Source organism: Heptranchias perlo, chromosome 20 (assembly GCF_035084215.1).
Source record: "Heptranchias perlo isolate sHepPer1 chromosome 20, sHepPer1.hap1, whole genome shotgun sequence".
Classification (NCBI taxonomy): Eukaryota; Metazoa; Chordata; class Chondrichthyes; order Hexanchiformes; family Hexanchidae; genus Heptranchias; species Heptranchias perlo.
In genome coordinates, this window is record NC_090344.1 from 49523739 (window position 1) to 49536765 (window position 13027).

The 13027-nt window shown below is 41.1% G+C and overlaps 1 protein-coding gene across 8 annotated transcripts in view; it reads right to left on the reverse strand.

The window, feature by feature from the left end:
* Positions 1-13027, reverse strand: part of LOC137335843 (zinc finger MIZ domain-containing protein 1-like) — a 212301-nt gene that overhangs the window by 49723 nt on the left and 149551 nt on the right. For 6 of the 8 annotated variants that reach the window (XM_068001309.1, XM_068001307.1, XM_068001308.1 and 3 more), the window contains 3 exons: positions 10635-10752; positions 7791-7999; positions 1373-1571 (listed from right to left, as the gene is read on the reverse strand). In XM_068001309.1, the coding sequence (XP_067857410.1) occupies positions 1373-1571; positions 7791-7999; positions 10635-10752 (526 nt within the window). The remainder of the gene's footprint in view (positions 1-1372; positions 1572-7790; positions 8000-10634; positions 10753-13027) is intronic. The other 2 variants (XM_068001314.1, XM_068001311.1) reach the window with 2 other exon arrangements.

Here is a 13027-nt window from a genome sequence, read left to right on the forward strand (position 1 = left end):
TCACCCAGGACCCCAACCTGAGGTGCCACCAATGGGCGCAGTGCTCCACATTACAGAGGGGGAAATCAGCCAGAGTCCGACTGCTGGTGGCTATCCAGTGACCTCTGCTGGACGTGCGCGCGTGTATGGTTGTCGAGTGAGAACAGGATTGGTCTCATCTGTGACGCACTCAATAGTCTGAGTCTGCTGATGTTTACTGTCTAATGAATGGCTACCTGAAAACTGTAAACAATTTTACAACACCAAGTTATAGTCCAGCAATTTTATTTTAAATTCACAAGCTTTCGGAGGCTTCCTCCTTCCTCAGGTGAACGTTCCAACAACGTTCACCCGAGGAAGGAGGAAGCCTCCGAAAGCTTGTGAATTTAAAATAAAATTGCTGGACTATAACTTGGTGTTGTAAAATTGTTTACAATTCCACATCATGGCTACCTGAAAACTGTCAGAGATGAAAGGAGAGAACTGGGGAATTAAAAAAAAAATCATTTCAGTACACTGCATCCAATGGGACAATTCTGCTCTGCAATTTCGAACAACTGATAATTCCGAGCAAGCCTGTTTGCTGTGACTAGTATTGGGATTAATAGCGCCACCTATCACTGGAGGAAAAACAGATTGGAACGACGACTTGCATTCCGAGAATCCGCCTTACGGGCAGGAAGATACCCGAAAGTGCTTAACTGTTGGGACGAGAATCAGTTGGCACTGAATAGGATGGTAAAACATGAGAAAAGGAGGGTGAGTTTGGAGGAGGCACCAAAGGCACAGTCGAAAAGAAGGGTTTTGAGGAGGTTTTTGAAAACCGACAGGGAGATGACAGGGCAAAGAGAAGCCTTAGTGTGGTGTTCCAGGCAGCAGGAGTCTAGTGAGCAGCCACCAATGGTGGAATGGAGTGAGTGGATAACAAGGAGAAATCAGTGTAGTGGAGGGTGTGTGTGAGGATGTAATGTTGGATGAAATCATGGATAAAGTAGAATGGAGAGTGGCTCTAGAGGGAATTGAAAATGAAGAGATTATTCCACCTGCAGTTAGAGTAAGTGGAAGCAAAGCATGTATGGCATTGTACACTTTACAAATCGCCCTATGTTTCCGGATGGAACTTGGATGATCTGTGCCAGTTCCTGATGTTGCAGACAATCCTCTTCTCTGCACTGTCCCACTGCTCTGTTGGAGCAGTGCAATCTGAAGCAGTGCACAACCAGGAATTGGGACCCTCTAGGAGGCCTAAAAACCTGGGTTCCACCATGGGCCAAGGGCGTTACAGGTCTATTATCCAAACCGCACTCCCATTGTTCTGTTGGTTTATTGCTCGCCCGCTCTGGTGGCCACTCAAAAAAATGGAGGTTAGAGAGAGATAACGTCCAGTTCTTACCGGTCCATACTGACTCATCTCCTGGTTTTGCTTCTCCTGCAGGGCGGCCACGGTGGCTGTGGCGGTGGCAGTGGCAGTGGCCGCAGCTGCAGCCACTGCAGCAGCAGCCGCAGCAGCAGCTGGTTGGGTGAAGTGTGTTGGCGGCCTGGAGTGTGAAGGGATTCCCATTCCACCAGAACCGTTAGGGCCACCGGGGTAACTAAAAGCAAAAAGAAAGTGAGTGTTAATGGAATGAACTGATAAAGATTTTTTAAACTCTTGGAAAGGTTGCTTCCCTACCCACACTGAGGATGGCAGTGTTGCCCTGTGTAACCTCTCGTTTGTATTCATTACTCAAAAAGTTTCTGATACACAATGAAAGTCTTGGCTATCGTTCACATCATGTCTTTAAAATTGCAGCACAGGAGGCTCTTCAGCCCATGATATCTGTGCTAGCTCTGCGACTGGGACTATCTACTCTAATCCCATTTCCTTATCCTCTTATGTTCTTCTTTTCAGATATTTATCAGACTCCCTTTCAAATGAAGTTCATAGTCTTTGTCCCAATGGCCTCTGTGGTAAAGCATTTCATGTTCTAATAACTCTGTGTGAATATATTTCTTCTAACTCCTCCCTTCGTTCTTCGAATGATGATCATCAGTCTGCTCCTCTTGCTCATTCACCAGTGAGCAAACAATCTTCACTTTTTACCCCCTCAAAATTTGAAAGCTCTATTTGATCCTCCTTATCCTTCTTTGTTCCAGTGTAAAACATCCAGTTTTTTGAGCTTTTCTTCATAACAATATCCTCTCATTTCTGGTATCATTCCAGGAAATCTTTGCCGGGTTCCATTCCATGGTTCTAATATCCTTTCTATAATTGGATACTGTGGCCTTGCCAGTTGTCTTGTACTAATTCAAAATGACTTCCTTGCTTGCATATTCAATGCCCATATGTATCAAATAGAATCCCATTTGGCTTTATATGACCTTTTCTACCTCTGCCTCTACCTCTCTACCTGCAACCCGAGGTCTCTCTGTTTATCTCTGTTAAAAGTCTTACCATTTAGGGTTTCCTTTCTTTCACTGTTCTTATTCCCAAAATGTGCTACTTCTCATTTCTCTGCACTAAACTGTATCTGCCACCTCTAAAAACTGTTTTTCCACTCCAAGTTCTACTGGCTGCCTTTATGAGTGTTCAATGCAACAGAAATTTTATGACATTTTTCCAATGTCTTGTTCTGTCTGTATGCAACACATATATTGGTTTCACATTAAGAGTAATATTTTCCATGTTGTTGACACCCTGGAATGAAGGAGGAGTTGGAACACAAGAAAACCTCCAAGACAGTAAGGGTCTATAAAATGTCTTTAGCCTAAAGATGAATCAAGCAAAATTCTGAATATTAATGAAACTGTACAATCCACATTATGTAACTCTGATGAACTGCATTCCACAGATTACACTTCGGGTCCCAGGATCACTGGAACAATTATGTTCCCCAGCATTTGTTCATTGCTGTCTACTCATCCTTAAAACCTTCAATCCTGTTCTTAATCAAATATTTATTTAGCTCATTTTTAAAGGAGTTTAATCAAAATAGTATTAACTGTTTTGTTGAGTCCATTCCACCTATACACTACTCTCTGGGAAAGCAACATTTTTTCTAATGTCTTACTTGAAACTTGTCAATTTTCCATTAATGTGCTCTCATGCTGCAACCACACTAAGTTCAATAATTTACTTCTACAGTTTCGATAACTCCGATTATCTCGGAGACCCCTTCTCTTGTTTATGACATAAGGCCTGGAATTCCGGAATCAACTTTGATGCTCTGCTCTAAACTTGCTTTGTGCATCAATGTTCCTTTGGCAGTGCAGTGCCAAAACTGCACAATATATTTTAAAGTATCAGGTCAAAACCTTTCTGATAATAAATTGTCCATCGGTAGCTTGATTCTTAAACTAGCAGCTTTGATAAAGGGGAAACCAGTGATGTAGTGTATTTGGATTTTCAAAAGGCATTCGATAAGGTGCGACATAAAAGGTAGTTACACAAGGCAAGGGCTCGTGGGGTTGGGGGTAACATATTGGCACGGATAGAGGATTGGTTAACGGACAGAAAACAGAGTGGGGATAAACGGGTCATTCTCAGGTTGGCAGGCTGTTACTAGTGGGGTGCCGCTAGTAACAGCGGCACCCCACTAGCGGCACCCCACTAGTGGGCCTCAGCTATTTACAATCTATATTAATGACTTAGATGAAGGGACCGAGTGTAATGTATCCAAGTTCGCTGATGATACAAAGCTAGGTGGGAAAGTAAGCTGTGAGGAGGGCACAAAGAGTCTGCAAAGGGATATAGACAGCTTAAGTGAGTGGGCAAGAAGGTGGCAGATGGAGTATAATGTGGGGAAATGTGAGGTTATTCACTTTGGTAGGAAGAATAGAAAAACAGAATATTTTTTAAATGGTGAGAAACTATTAAATGTTGGTGATCAGAGAGACTTGCGTGTCCTCGAACAAGAAACACAATAAGTAAGTATGCAGGTACAGCACGCAATTAGGAAAGCAAATGGCATGTTGGCCTTTATTGCAAGGGGGTCGGAGTACAAGAGTAAGGAAGTCTTACTACAATTGTACAGGGCTTTGGCGAGACCTCACCTGGAGTACTGCGTACAGTTTTGGTCTCCTTATCTAAGGAAGGACATACTTGCCTTGGAGACGGTGCAACAAAGGTTCACTAGATTAATTCCTGGGATGAGAGCACTGTCCTATGAAGAGAGGTAGAGTAGAATGGGCCTATACTCTGCAGTTTAGAAGAATGAGAGGTGACCTCATTGAAACAGGGTAGATGCTGAGAGATTGTTTCCCCTGGCAAGAGTGTCTAGAACTAGGGGGCTTAGTCGCAGGATAAGGGGTTGTCCATTCAAGACTGAGATGAGGAGGAATTTCTTCACGCAGAGGGTTGTGAACTTTGGAATTCTCTACCCCAGAGGTCTGTGGATGCTGAGTCTTTGAATATATTCAAGGCTGAGATCGATAGATTTTTGGACTCTCGGGGAATCAAGGGATATGGGGATCGGGCGGGAAAGTGGAGTTGAGGTCGACGACCAGCCATGATCTGATTGAATGGCGGAGCAGGCTCGAGGAGGGGCCGAATGGCCTACTCCTGCTCCTATTTCTTATGTTCTTAAAGGGGAACATGGTTCCAATGGGAATATGTAAAATACTGCCTACAATGCTTAGTGACAAAGTTACTCTGTGTTTCAATGTCAGCAGTAAGAATCATGGAAGCAACAGGAAAGGGGTAAAAGATAAGAGTTCTGTGATGGTCTCAACGTTCTTGTGAAGGACAGTAGCTTTTACCAGCAATCTTTCAGCATTATCAGTCGACTGTGAAGTTAAGTAATTGGGGGAGGGTCTATACAATTTAAAGGATGCTTGTACAATAATTCAAATAAAATAATTGTTAATGTTTTGATTAATTATCAGGGCCTAATGTAATATATATTAGTTATATATCATCTTGACTCATCATTAACCGTGGAAAAAATTAGCCAAACTGCAATTCTTCATAAGTTTTTTGTGCTATAGACGTTTACACTGGAAAGAACATTTGAAGTAGGGCTTAATTTCTCCTCTCTAAAAGAAATGACTCACTACATTCTCTATCTATATTGTCTGCTATGTATGAAATGCTGGTGATGAACAGAACTATTGTGATTCATCATCATTCACTATGATGCTATCGCACAAGAACTTTAGAATTCTGAATCAGTCTAGATTTTAACAGTGATTATATTACATTAAACAGTTGACAGTAAGTAACAGAAACAAATACTACAAATGGAATTGCATTCTACATTACTCAACCAAGCATCTTCTGCATGAAGAGAGGAAAGAAATTAGAACCCAGACGTTAAAGGTGAAACACACTCGCTGTAGACTTCAGAAAGTAAAAATAAAGCCCGACACAGGGTCACCTTGCAGCTCTTGTACCACATTTTTAAAAAAAAAGAAAATTGAAATGGCAACCAGCCTTCTGGCAATGAATGAAAAGAACATGGACACAGATGTGATGAAACAACTTTATTTGATAAGTATTCAATGAAAAGGTAAATAAATAATATTCCAAATTTAATAATTAAAAAGAAATGATTAGTAGTTATCTTCGCTACTGATCATCTTTGTCGTTAAACTGTAAACATAACATGTTGTAGAACTTTGGGGGGTGGGGGGGGGGGAGGATTCACTGTTTGGACTCTCCAGTGCACCAATCTCTGAATGGAGGGACTCATCAGGCAAAGCAGCACCCGAGACTACCTCAGTAATCTCAATACAAGACATCGGAAGACTCCAAGAAAGTCCGGCAATGCGATGCATAGAAGAATGTGGTCATAACCAGATTGACAATAGAACCAATCTGTTCAGCTAACCCAGGGCCAGACAACCTGCACATTATGCAGCTGGGGGAAATCACTCTGCAAGGCATTAAAAACACTTCAGGGATCCTGAGCCTTCAGGGTGTTGTGTGGGGATAGGGGTAGTTGAATGGGCAACTCCAGACTTCCATAACTGAAGTGTGTCTCTTCCCATTTTCCTGATGCAGCAGAGACTTCCTCCTTTTGTAAGGTGCTTCTGCGGAGGATCCTGCAATTGAGGTATAATTCTGCAGGCATTTTCTTTTGCAAATTGAATTATGGCCTTTGAATGTTGGCTAGCATTCCACAGAGTCAGTGGTGTGCACCTCCTTCACTTCTTCCTACTCCCCCTCGGATTAGAAAATAATGCATTCTTTGGAGGAGTCGGTCACGGTTTGGCATGTTGATAGTGATCTCTATAAGTTATAATTTATGGACGTGAGATTTTTTTGCTTCACAACATCTCAGCAGTTTTACAGCATTATGTATTTGCTCAAAAAAAACTTAATGGCTGCAGATAAATGTGGGTGAGGACCACTATAGCTGTATTTTGACATGCTGTGTAACATTCTGCTCACACTCATTTCATGTTAGCCTATACTGTTTTCTACAGTCAATAGCATGGTTCCATCAAATTAATAACGTACTAGAATCCTGGTCTCCTCACCCATGGGTTGGAAAGATACAACTACTTTCTGCAACATTGGATTTTGTTTTTTGGTGCCACAGCTGTACCCTTTCTCTCGCTTTGCAGATTGTCATTAGGAGTGACCTTCAGCCTTTCCATTCACCACTCACTGAAATCCTCTCCATTTTTCAGATTCTAATGTTTTAGCTCAGGATTCCAATGCCACATGCTGTTGATAAATGACTTTGGAACCCCCCCTCATTTTCTCCATGAATTCTGACGCTTTGAAGTCCCTCCTCCCAGAAATGTAACTTGTGCCTTAGTTGGGTTTGGTAAACCATTTTGCTTCCATTGGTGATGATGCAAACTAGACCACACTCAGCAGCAAAGGTCAAGTAATTCATATCTGGTTGTAGAACTGTTTAATTTGTATAACTACATTGGATGGCTTTACTCATCGCTGGTGCTCAATGCACGGACACTAAGTGGAAAATGGCATTGCAACATTTGGGCATCAACGACATATAATCACTGCACATTTACCCCTCCATTCCCTGCAAATATCCGCAAAGACTGCAGACAGGATAATTCTGGTGTGCATTATTTTTAAACTGGAACTCTTCAACAAACACTAACACGTCATAGAGTGGACAGATGATTATTTAATTATTAAATATTGCACTTTGAAGTAAGTTAATGTTACTGGTGTGGCCAATATTGGTTTATATGTTAGGATTGCGGCAGGATTTTTAAAAAAAATGTATGACAGTAGCATGTGAATACCCTCCATAGCGAGGCAAATGCTTGCAGGGAATAATATGATCTTACAACTTGTCTTCAATCAATCGATTGATAAGTAGACAATTGCTTAGTGGTTGTCTTCTGATGTAGGCCAGATTACATTGTGTCCAAATATATCAATTATGAATCTGTAATATCGTAAATGTTTGATGTTGAAAATTGTCTTTTTCTTTCTGTACATTGCTGTACAAATTTTTTTTAAATGCAAAAAAAAATACATCTGCTATTTGTCCTCAGTCAAGTAAGTCCACAGTCCAAGTTTCCACTTGATGTTTCTTGATAAATATATTTATAGTTCAGTGCTGAACCTCCCCTCCTTAATATGAACTGAAATTCCAGAGATATCCTATTTTTTTGTAAACGTGTACTTGCTGTATAGACCAACGCCATCATAATGCTCCACATTTGATCCTCACATGCACCGCAGGCCTGATCTTAAAGACACACAAGCACATTTAGTGACATGAATACAATTTGACTGTCAACCATCAATCAGCTGCTGAGACAGCTCTGTAAAAACCTTTCAAATTGGACATATTTCCGCACTTGTAAATCATCATTCAATATATGTGTTTTTTTTCTCTGGTTACCTTCCTCCGTATCCTGCTCCTCCAGGATAGTTAGGCCGTCCATACATGTTTTGCTGCATGTAACTCTTGCTTGAACCTGTTTCTGTGGCTGGGAATGGTTGCTGTCCCATAAACTGTGGAGAGTTCATTCCTGGACCATTTCCAGGTATCCCAGATGCCATGTGATTCCCACTGGAGTTACCCCCAGGAGCCATAGGATTTCCAAGGACCTGTGAAAGGGGCAGGAGAGGGGTACAGATTTAAAACAAGAAAAGTGGCAACTTTTTTGTTGAAGTTTTCAGAATCGTACACTTCAGTACTGAAGTGCGTGCACAAAATCCTTTAAAAGCTACTCTCCATTTTATTCATACATTTACCCAATGTTTCTACCCTTTTCGTCTTCATGCTGGTAAAATTCCTTTATAAATTGTAGCTGGGAAGTTTTCTGAGGCTGCTGTCAATGAGATAAGACTGATGAAAAGGATGGGCCAAGCAATGGCAGATGTATTTTAAATCAGATAAATGCAAGACAACACATACTTGTACATGAAATATACTTGCACAATGAATTTGTGCCCATTAGCAAAAATGGAAAAGGGCCAAATTATCAACCATTCACTCAAGAGTACCAAGTCAATGTAAAGTTGTCAGAAAGATGAAAGAACATGCATTTATATAGCACCTTATCACATCGCTCAGAAGCGTCCGAAAGCACTTCACGTACAATAAATTACTTTTTGAAGCACAGTGACTGTTGTTATGTAGGTGAATACGGCAGCTATTTTGAGTACAGGAAAGTTCCACAAACGGCAACAAGACTAATGACTAGTTAATGTGCTTTTGGTGGTGTTGATCGAAGAAGGAATGTTGGCCAGGACACCGGGGGAACTCTCAGCCTCCTCTTCAGAAGATCTTTCCAAGGAAACTTTAACATCCAGAACAGAAAGTTTGAAAGCCTCAGTTTTTAATGTCTCATCTAAAGAACGGTCATTAACAAAGTTATCAATTACTAGGATGTATTTCAGAGACTACACTGGGACAGATCAGAAAAGAGTAACAAGAATGATTCCAGGAGTTGGGATTCTAAATTACTAAGATAAATATACAGACATATTAGATCTTGTTTTCATTGTCATAAAGACGATTGGGAGAGGGGGTTCCAGGATCTGAAATACCGAGTGGTATGGATAATATAGAAAAAGCAGTTTAATTGATTTACAAAGTGACCACAGCCGTAAAGGATGGGTACAACAAGCCTCAAGCAGGACTAAAGATTAGAATCCTTTCGTCACACACAGAGAATTGTGGACATGTTGAATAGGATCACAGTTGAAGAATAATCATAGACAAGATGAAAAAGTCCTCTCTCAAACATAATGGTTCCAATGCTGCTGGGACCAAGGATATTTTATCTGTGGAATGCAACAGGTTAGGGTAGAATGATGCTGGTTATAATGTTGGATTAACATCCAGGAGTTCCTTGGGAATCAGAGAGATATTTCATAGAACTTTGTCTTGGACGGTTTACCTCATCTTGAGAAAGGTCCACAACAGGACAAATTGTACATGGCTTCTAGAGGAAACTGGATTGAAGGACAAAATGGCCTTCCGTTCCATTCTTTACATTCAGAAGGCAAGTCAATTCATACCACCCTTAGGTAGGTCTTAGTGGATGACTTAAGAGTGGCATTGGCGGAGGTTTGCAAGCAGGGCAGCCAACTCCTTTTAAGGAAATGACATCATGAGGTGGGAAGGAAACTTGGGGGCTGGGGGAAGAGAAAAGAACCTGGTGGCCACACTGGAAATTCAATCTTCAACTAGGAGACCAATTTCAAATCTCATTTCACTGATATTCACAGTTGGTTTCCCTAAGTCGTGAGTTTGCTCATCTCAGCCACATCACCTAGGGAAGGAAGAAACATGGATAAAGTGAGGTCTCTTCCTGCACTAGTCTAGCCCTCTCCTTGTGCCAGGCCCACTAAGCACTGTCGCTGAAATTGCTTTAAGTGATGTCTGCCAACCAAGAACTGATAATCACAAAAGTCAAGAAAGTGATTTACTCCAGCCTCAAGTTGAATGGGCTGAAATGTTGGCCAGCAAAGAAACCACAAACTACAAAAACTAAGCACTTCCAATTACCACACTACCAGGCTGCTGTTGGTCCAATTTATAGATTTGTAATAACTAAGAATTATGTGGGAATAAATGTCTTTGTAGAAATAGCAATAAAGAGATTGCAATCAGACAGAAAAGTGAGCAGAAGTAAATAAAACAGATCTTACAAATATAATATCTGATCTGAGAAGAATTCACATTCGTATTGATATCTGCATGTGTTGCTAACCAGTAGTGAAATGCACATTTTACATGTTTATTAAAATGAGCCTGGTCCAGTGATATAACATGCTCGTTAACGGACGTGCTGTTCCATGTAGTGGCAGGGAGAGAATCCACACCCGTGAGCTTCTACAAGGGGTGTTCCCAATTTCCGCAGACCATGAGAAAAGGCAGCTGGTGCAGGGACTTCCTCTGCACAGAGGGAGAGAGAACAGGAGGGCAAGTCAATGCAGGACACTGTCACATTCTGAATAGTACAGGGCTGGTCCTCTCAGCTGGGAAATTTTCTCAAAAATAGAGAAAGGAAAACATTCCGGCAGAAGAAAACGTACAACCTCACTTAGCAGAGCAGTGAATTGATAGTGCACTAATTTCTTCTCATGTCACTGCACAATCGAGCCAACTTTAAACAGTTTGTGGTTATTGTGGACCTATACAGGTGACAAACACTGAAATTCATAGCACTGGCTGCAAGAGCTGAATCGTGTTTTAATATAGAGGCAACCCTAGAAATGGAATGAATTTTACCTGACTCTGAGGTGTATTATTGACTCCCCATACTGTAGTTACGACAGAAAGCGAACCTGGAGGCTGATTGGTGTTCTGTTGCCAAGGAACAGAATCATTGTATGTGAATGACCCATCACTGAGGAAGGAAGGGAAAAGAAGACAGCAGCTGTCAGTGTGGGAGGAAAGGTTTGCTCTCTTGTGTTGCAATTAAGAGACAGAAAAACAATGTGCTACGTTTGGCACTAGCAGGATTACGAAAATCCAACTCTCATGCATTCAATTTGGTCATGCTCACCTTTTGTTTTCTTCTTGTGTAGTGGGAAACCAGCAGCCCATTAAAGTAATAATCAGCAACCTTAATCAAGAGCAACTCTTGTAGATCTACAACTGAGTCATATGTTCCGTTACTATCATCTGGAACTAATGAACTAGGTATCGACATGTATTTAAAATGAAGGAAACAAAAAGTATACAGTGGGCGAGCCAGTGTGTTCCAACACTGTCCTTTCATCTCTGGAACTGAAATCTGAATCTAGCCGAGAGACAAGAATGTCTCCTCTCTTGCTTGGCTGTTAGGGACACTCAAGTAAAATGGTTCAGGCAACATCAACCTTGTTCCCAGTGGGTAAAACACAAATCTGGTTTCATAATTGGGAATAACTGACACATCGAATTCCCCTGCCACATAAATAAAAGATCACTGTTTTATCTACTTTTCACATCAAAACATCAACTTAGCTTATCATAGTTTGATGGTGGCATAAATCTGAACAGGTCTGAGATTTTGACAATACAGGAAATTAAAAAGCAATCATGTGTTTGTGTGTGTGTGTGTGTGTGAGCGAGAGATGGAAATAGCCCCTACCAATGTTACTTTTCATACTCCTTCATTCCCTTGTAGTTGATTTCCTTTCTTACCTTTTTCTCATATTATTTTACTGATTGTCACCCCTCATTTTTAACTCTCTTTGTGTCGTTCTAATGTAGCAGATGGCACCAGGATTGGGAGGAGGGTAGAGTAGACAGGGCTCTTTTATCTCTTGCACTTGGCTTCAAATCTAGCCCATGCAGACAGAATGAAGATCTTGATCCTGTATTCAGACCTTAGCCAGTCATTTGGTGTTGACTGTGTTGAGCTCACTGAGCTCCTGATGCTAAATATTCTGATTCACTGCTTCCCAACTTTACACTAGCAGTAGGTGTAGCCATCCAATGAGAAGTTAGTCAAATTAGTTGAACTTATCATTCTAACCAGCAGATATGAGGTAGATGATCTCTGCAAATGAAGATGGCTTGGAGAATTCTGGCGGTAAAGGATGGATGAGGATGTATAAAGGAAAGGCACTATCCAGACTGAACTGATCATTTTCATGATGCAATTAAGATGTATTGCTTCAAAATAAAACAATAGCTGCAGCAGAGGGCTGTTAAGATGCTTGGGCAATTAGAGTAAAAAAACATTAACACCATTTCCAAACATTTTTCAAAATGCCACGGTCTGTATAAAACGTAATGATTTAAAATGTGCGGCTAGATTCAATATAGCATTCATCAAATAAAAGTAATTGGTGAATAAATACCGCTTCAGCTCCCCACATCAAATCCTTACAGCTCCACTAGCAAATCCTTGCAACTGCCTCCCCGTCAAATCCCGAGAGCTCCCTCCCATCAAATCCGAACAACTCTCTCCCTGTTAAACCCTTATAACTACCTCCCCCTACCCCTCCCACCCCCCACCGTCAATTCCTGACTGATCCCCCTTCAAATCCTGTCAGGACCAGAGAAATTCATGCCCAAAGCCTCCCAATCTGTCGGTTATGGAAATGTCTGACTCTTCCAATTGTACCAAATTATATATCCTGTTTGTTCAAAAATCTACTTACAAATTAGAAATATAACATAATATCGTATTAGTAATATTGTCAGGAACATTTAGCAAAGCCTTTAAGTCTCAAGTATAAGATTTTGCGTTCATAATTGTTTGCTGTGTTTACTATAAATTAATTGTTGATTCTCCATCTTCTTCAAACATCTAATTGTAAAAGCATTAGCAGTTCATGGAGAGCGCAACGTCAAAAAATACTCTTTCCTGTCTTCACAGAAGATGGTTCCACAACCACATGTTCAGCGTGAAGATGACATGGTCTCAGGCGATCAGTTGTACATCATGGCTTCAAAGGCAAAAGATCATACACTATGCTGCTGATCCATGGGAGGACATCACACCGATGGGAGGGAACCTCCAGCCACTGAATCACACTTCACCAGTCAGTGAGTCTAGTATCATAGGGACATATCAGACAAGTCCCATTACACCCAGAGCACACAGCATTTTCGAGGTACATCAAACCATTCTAAATGCTTGTGACCTGCGCAAACTGATCTTAACCAGACGCACAGTAACAAGCCAG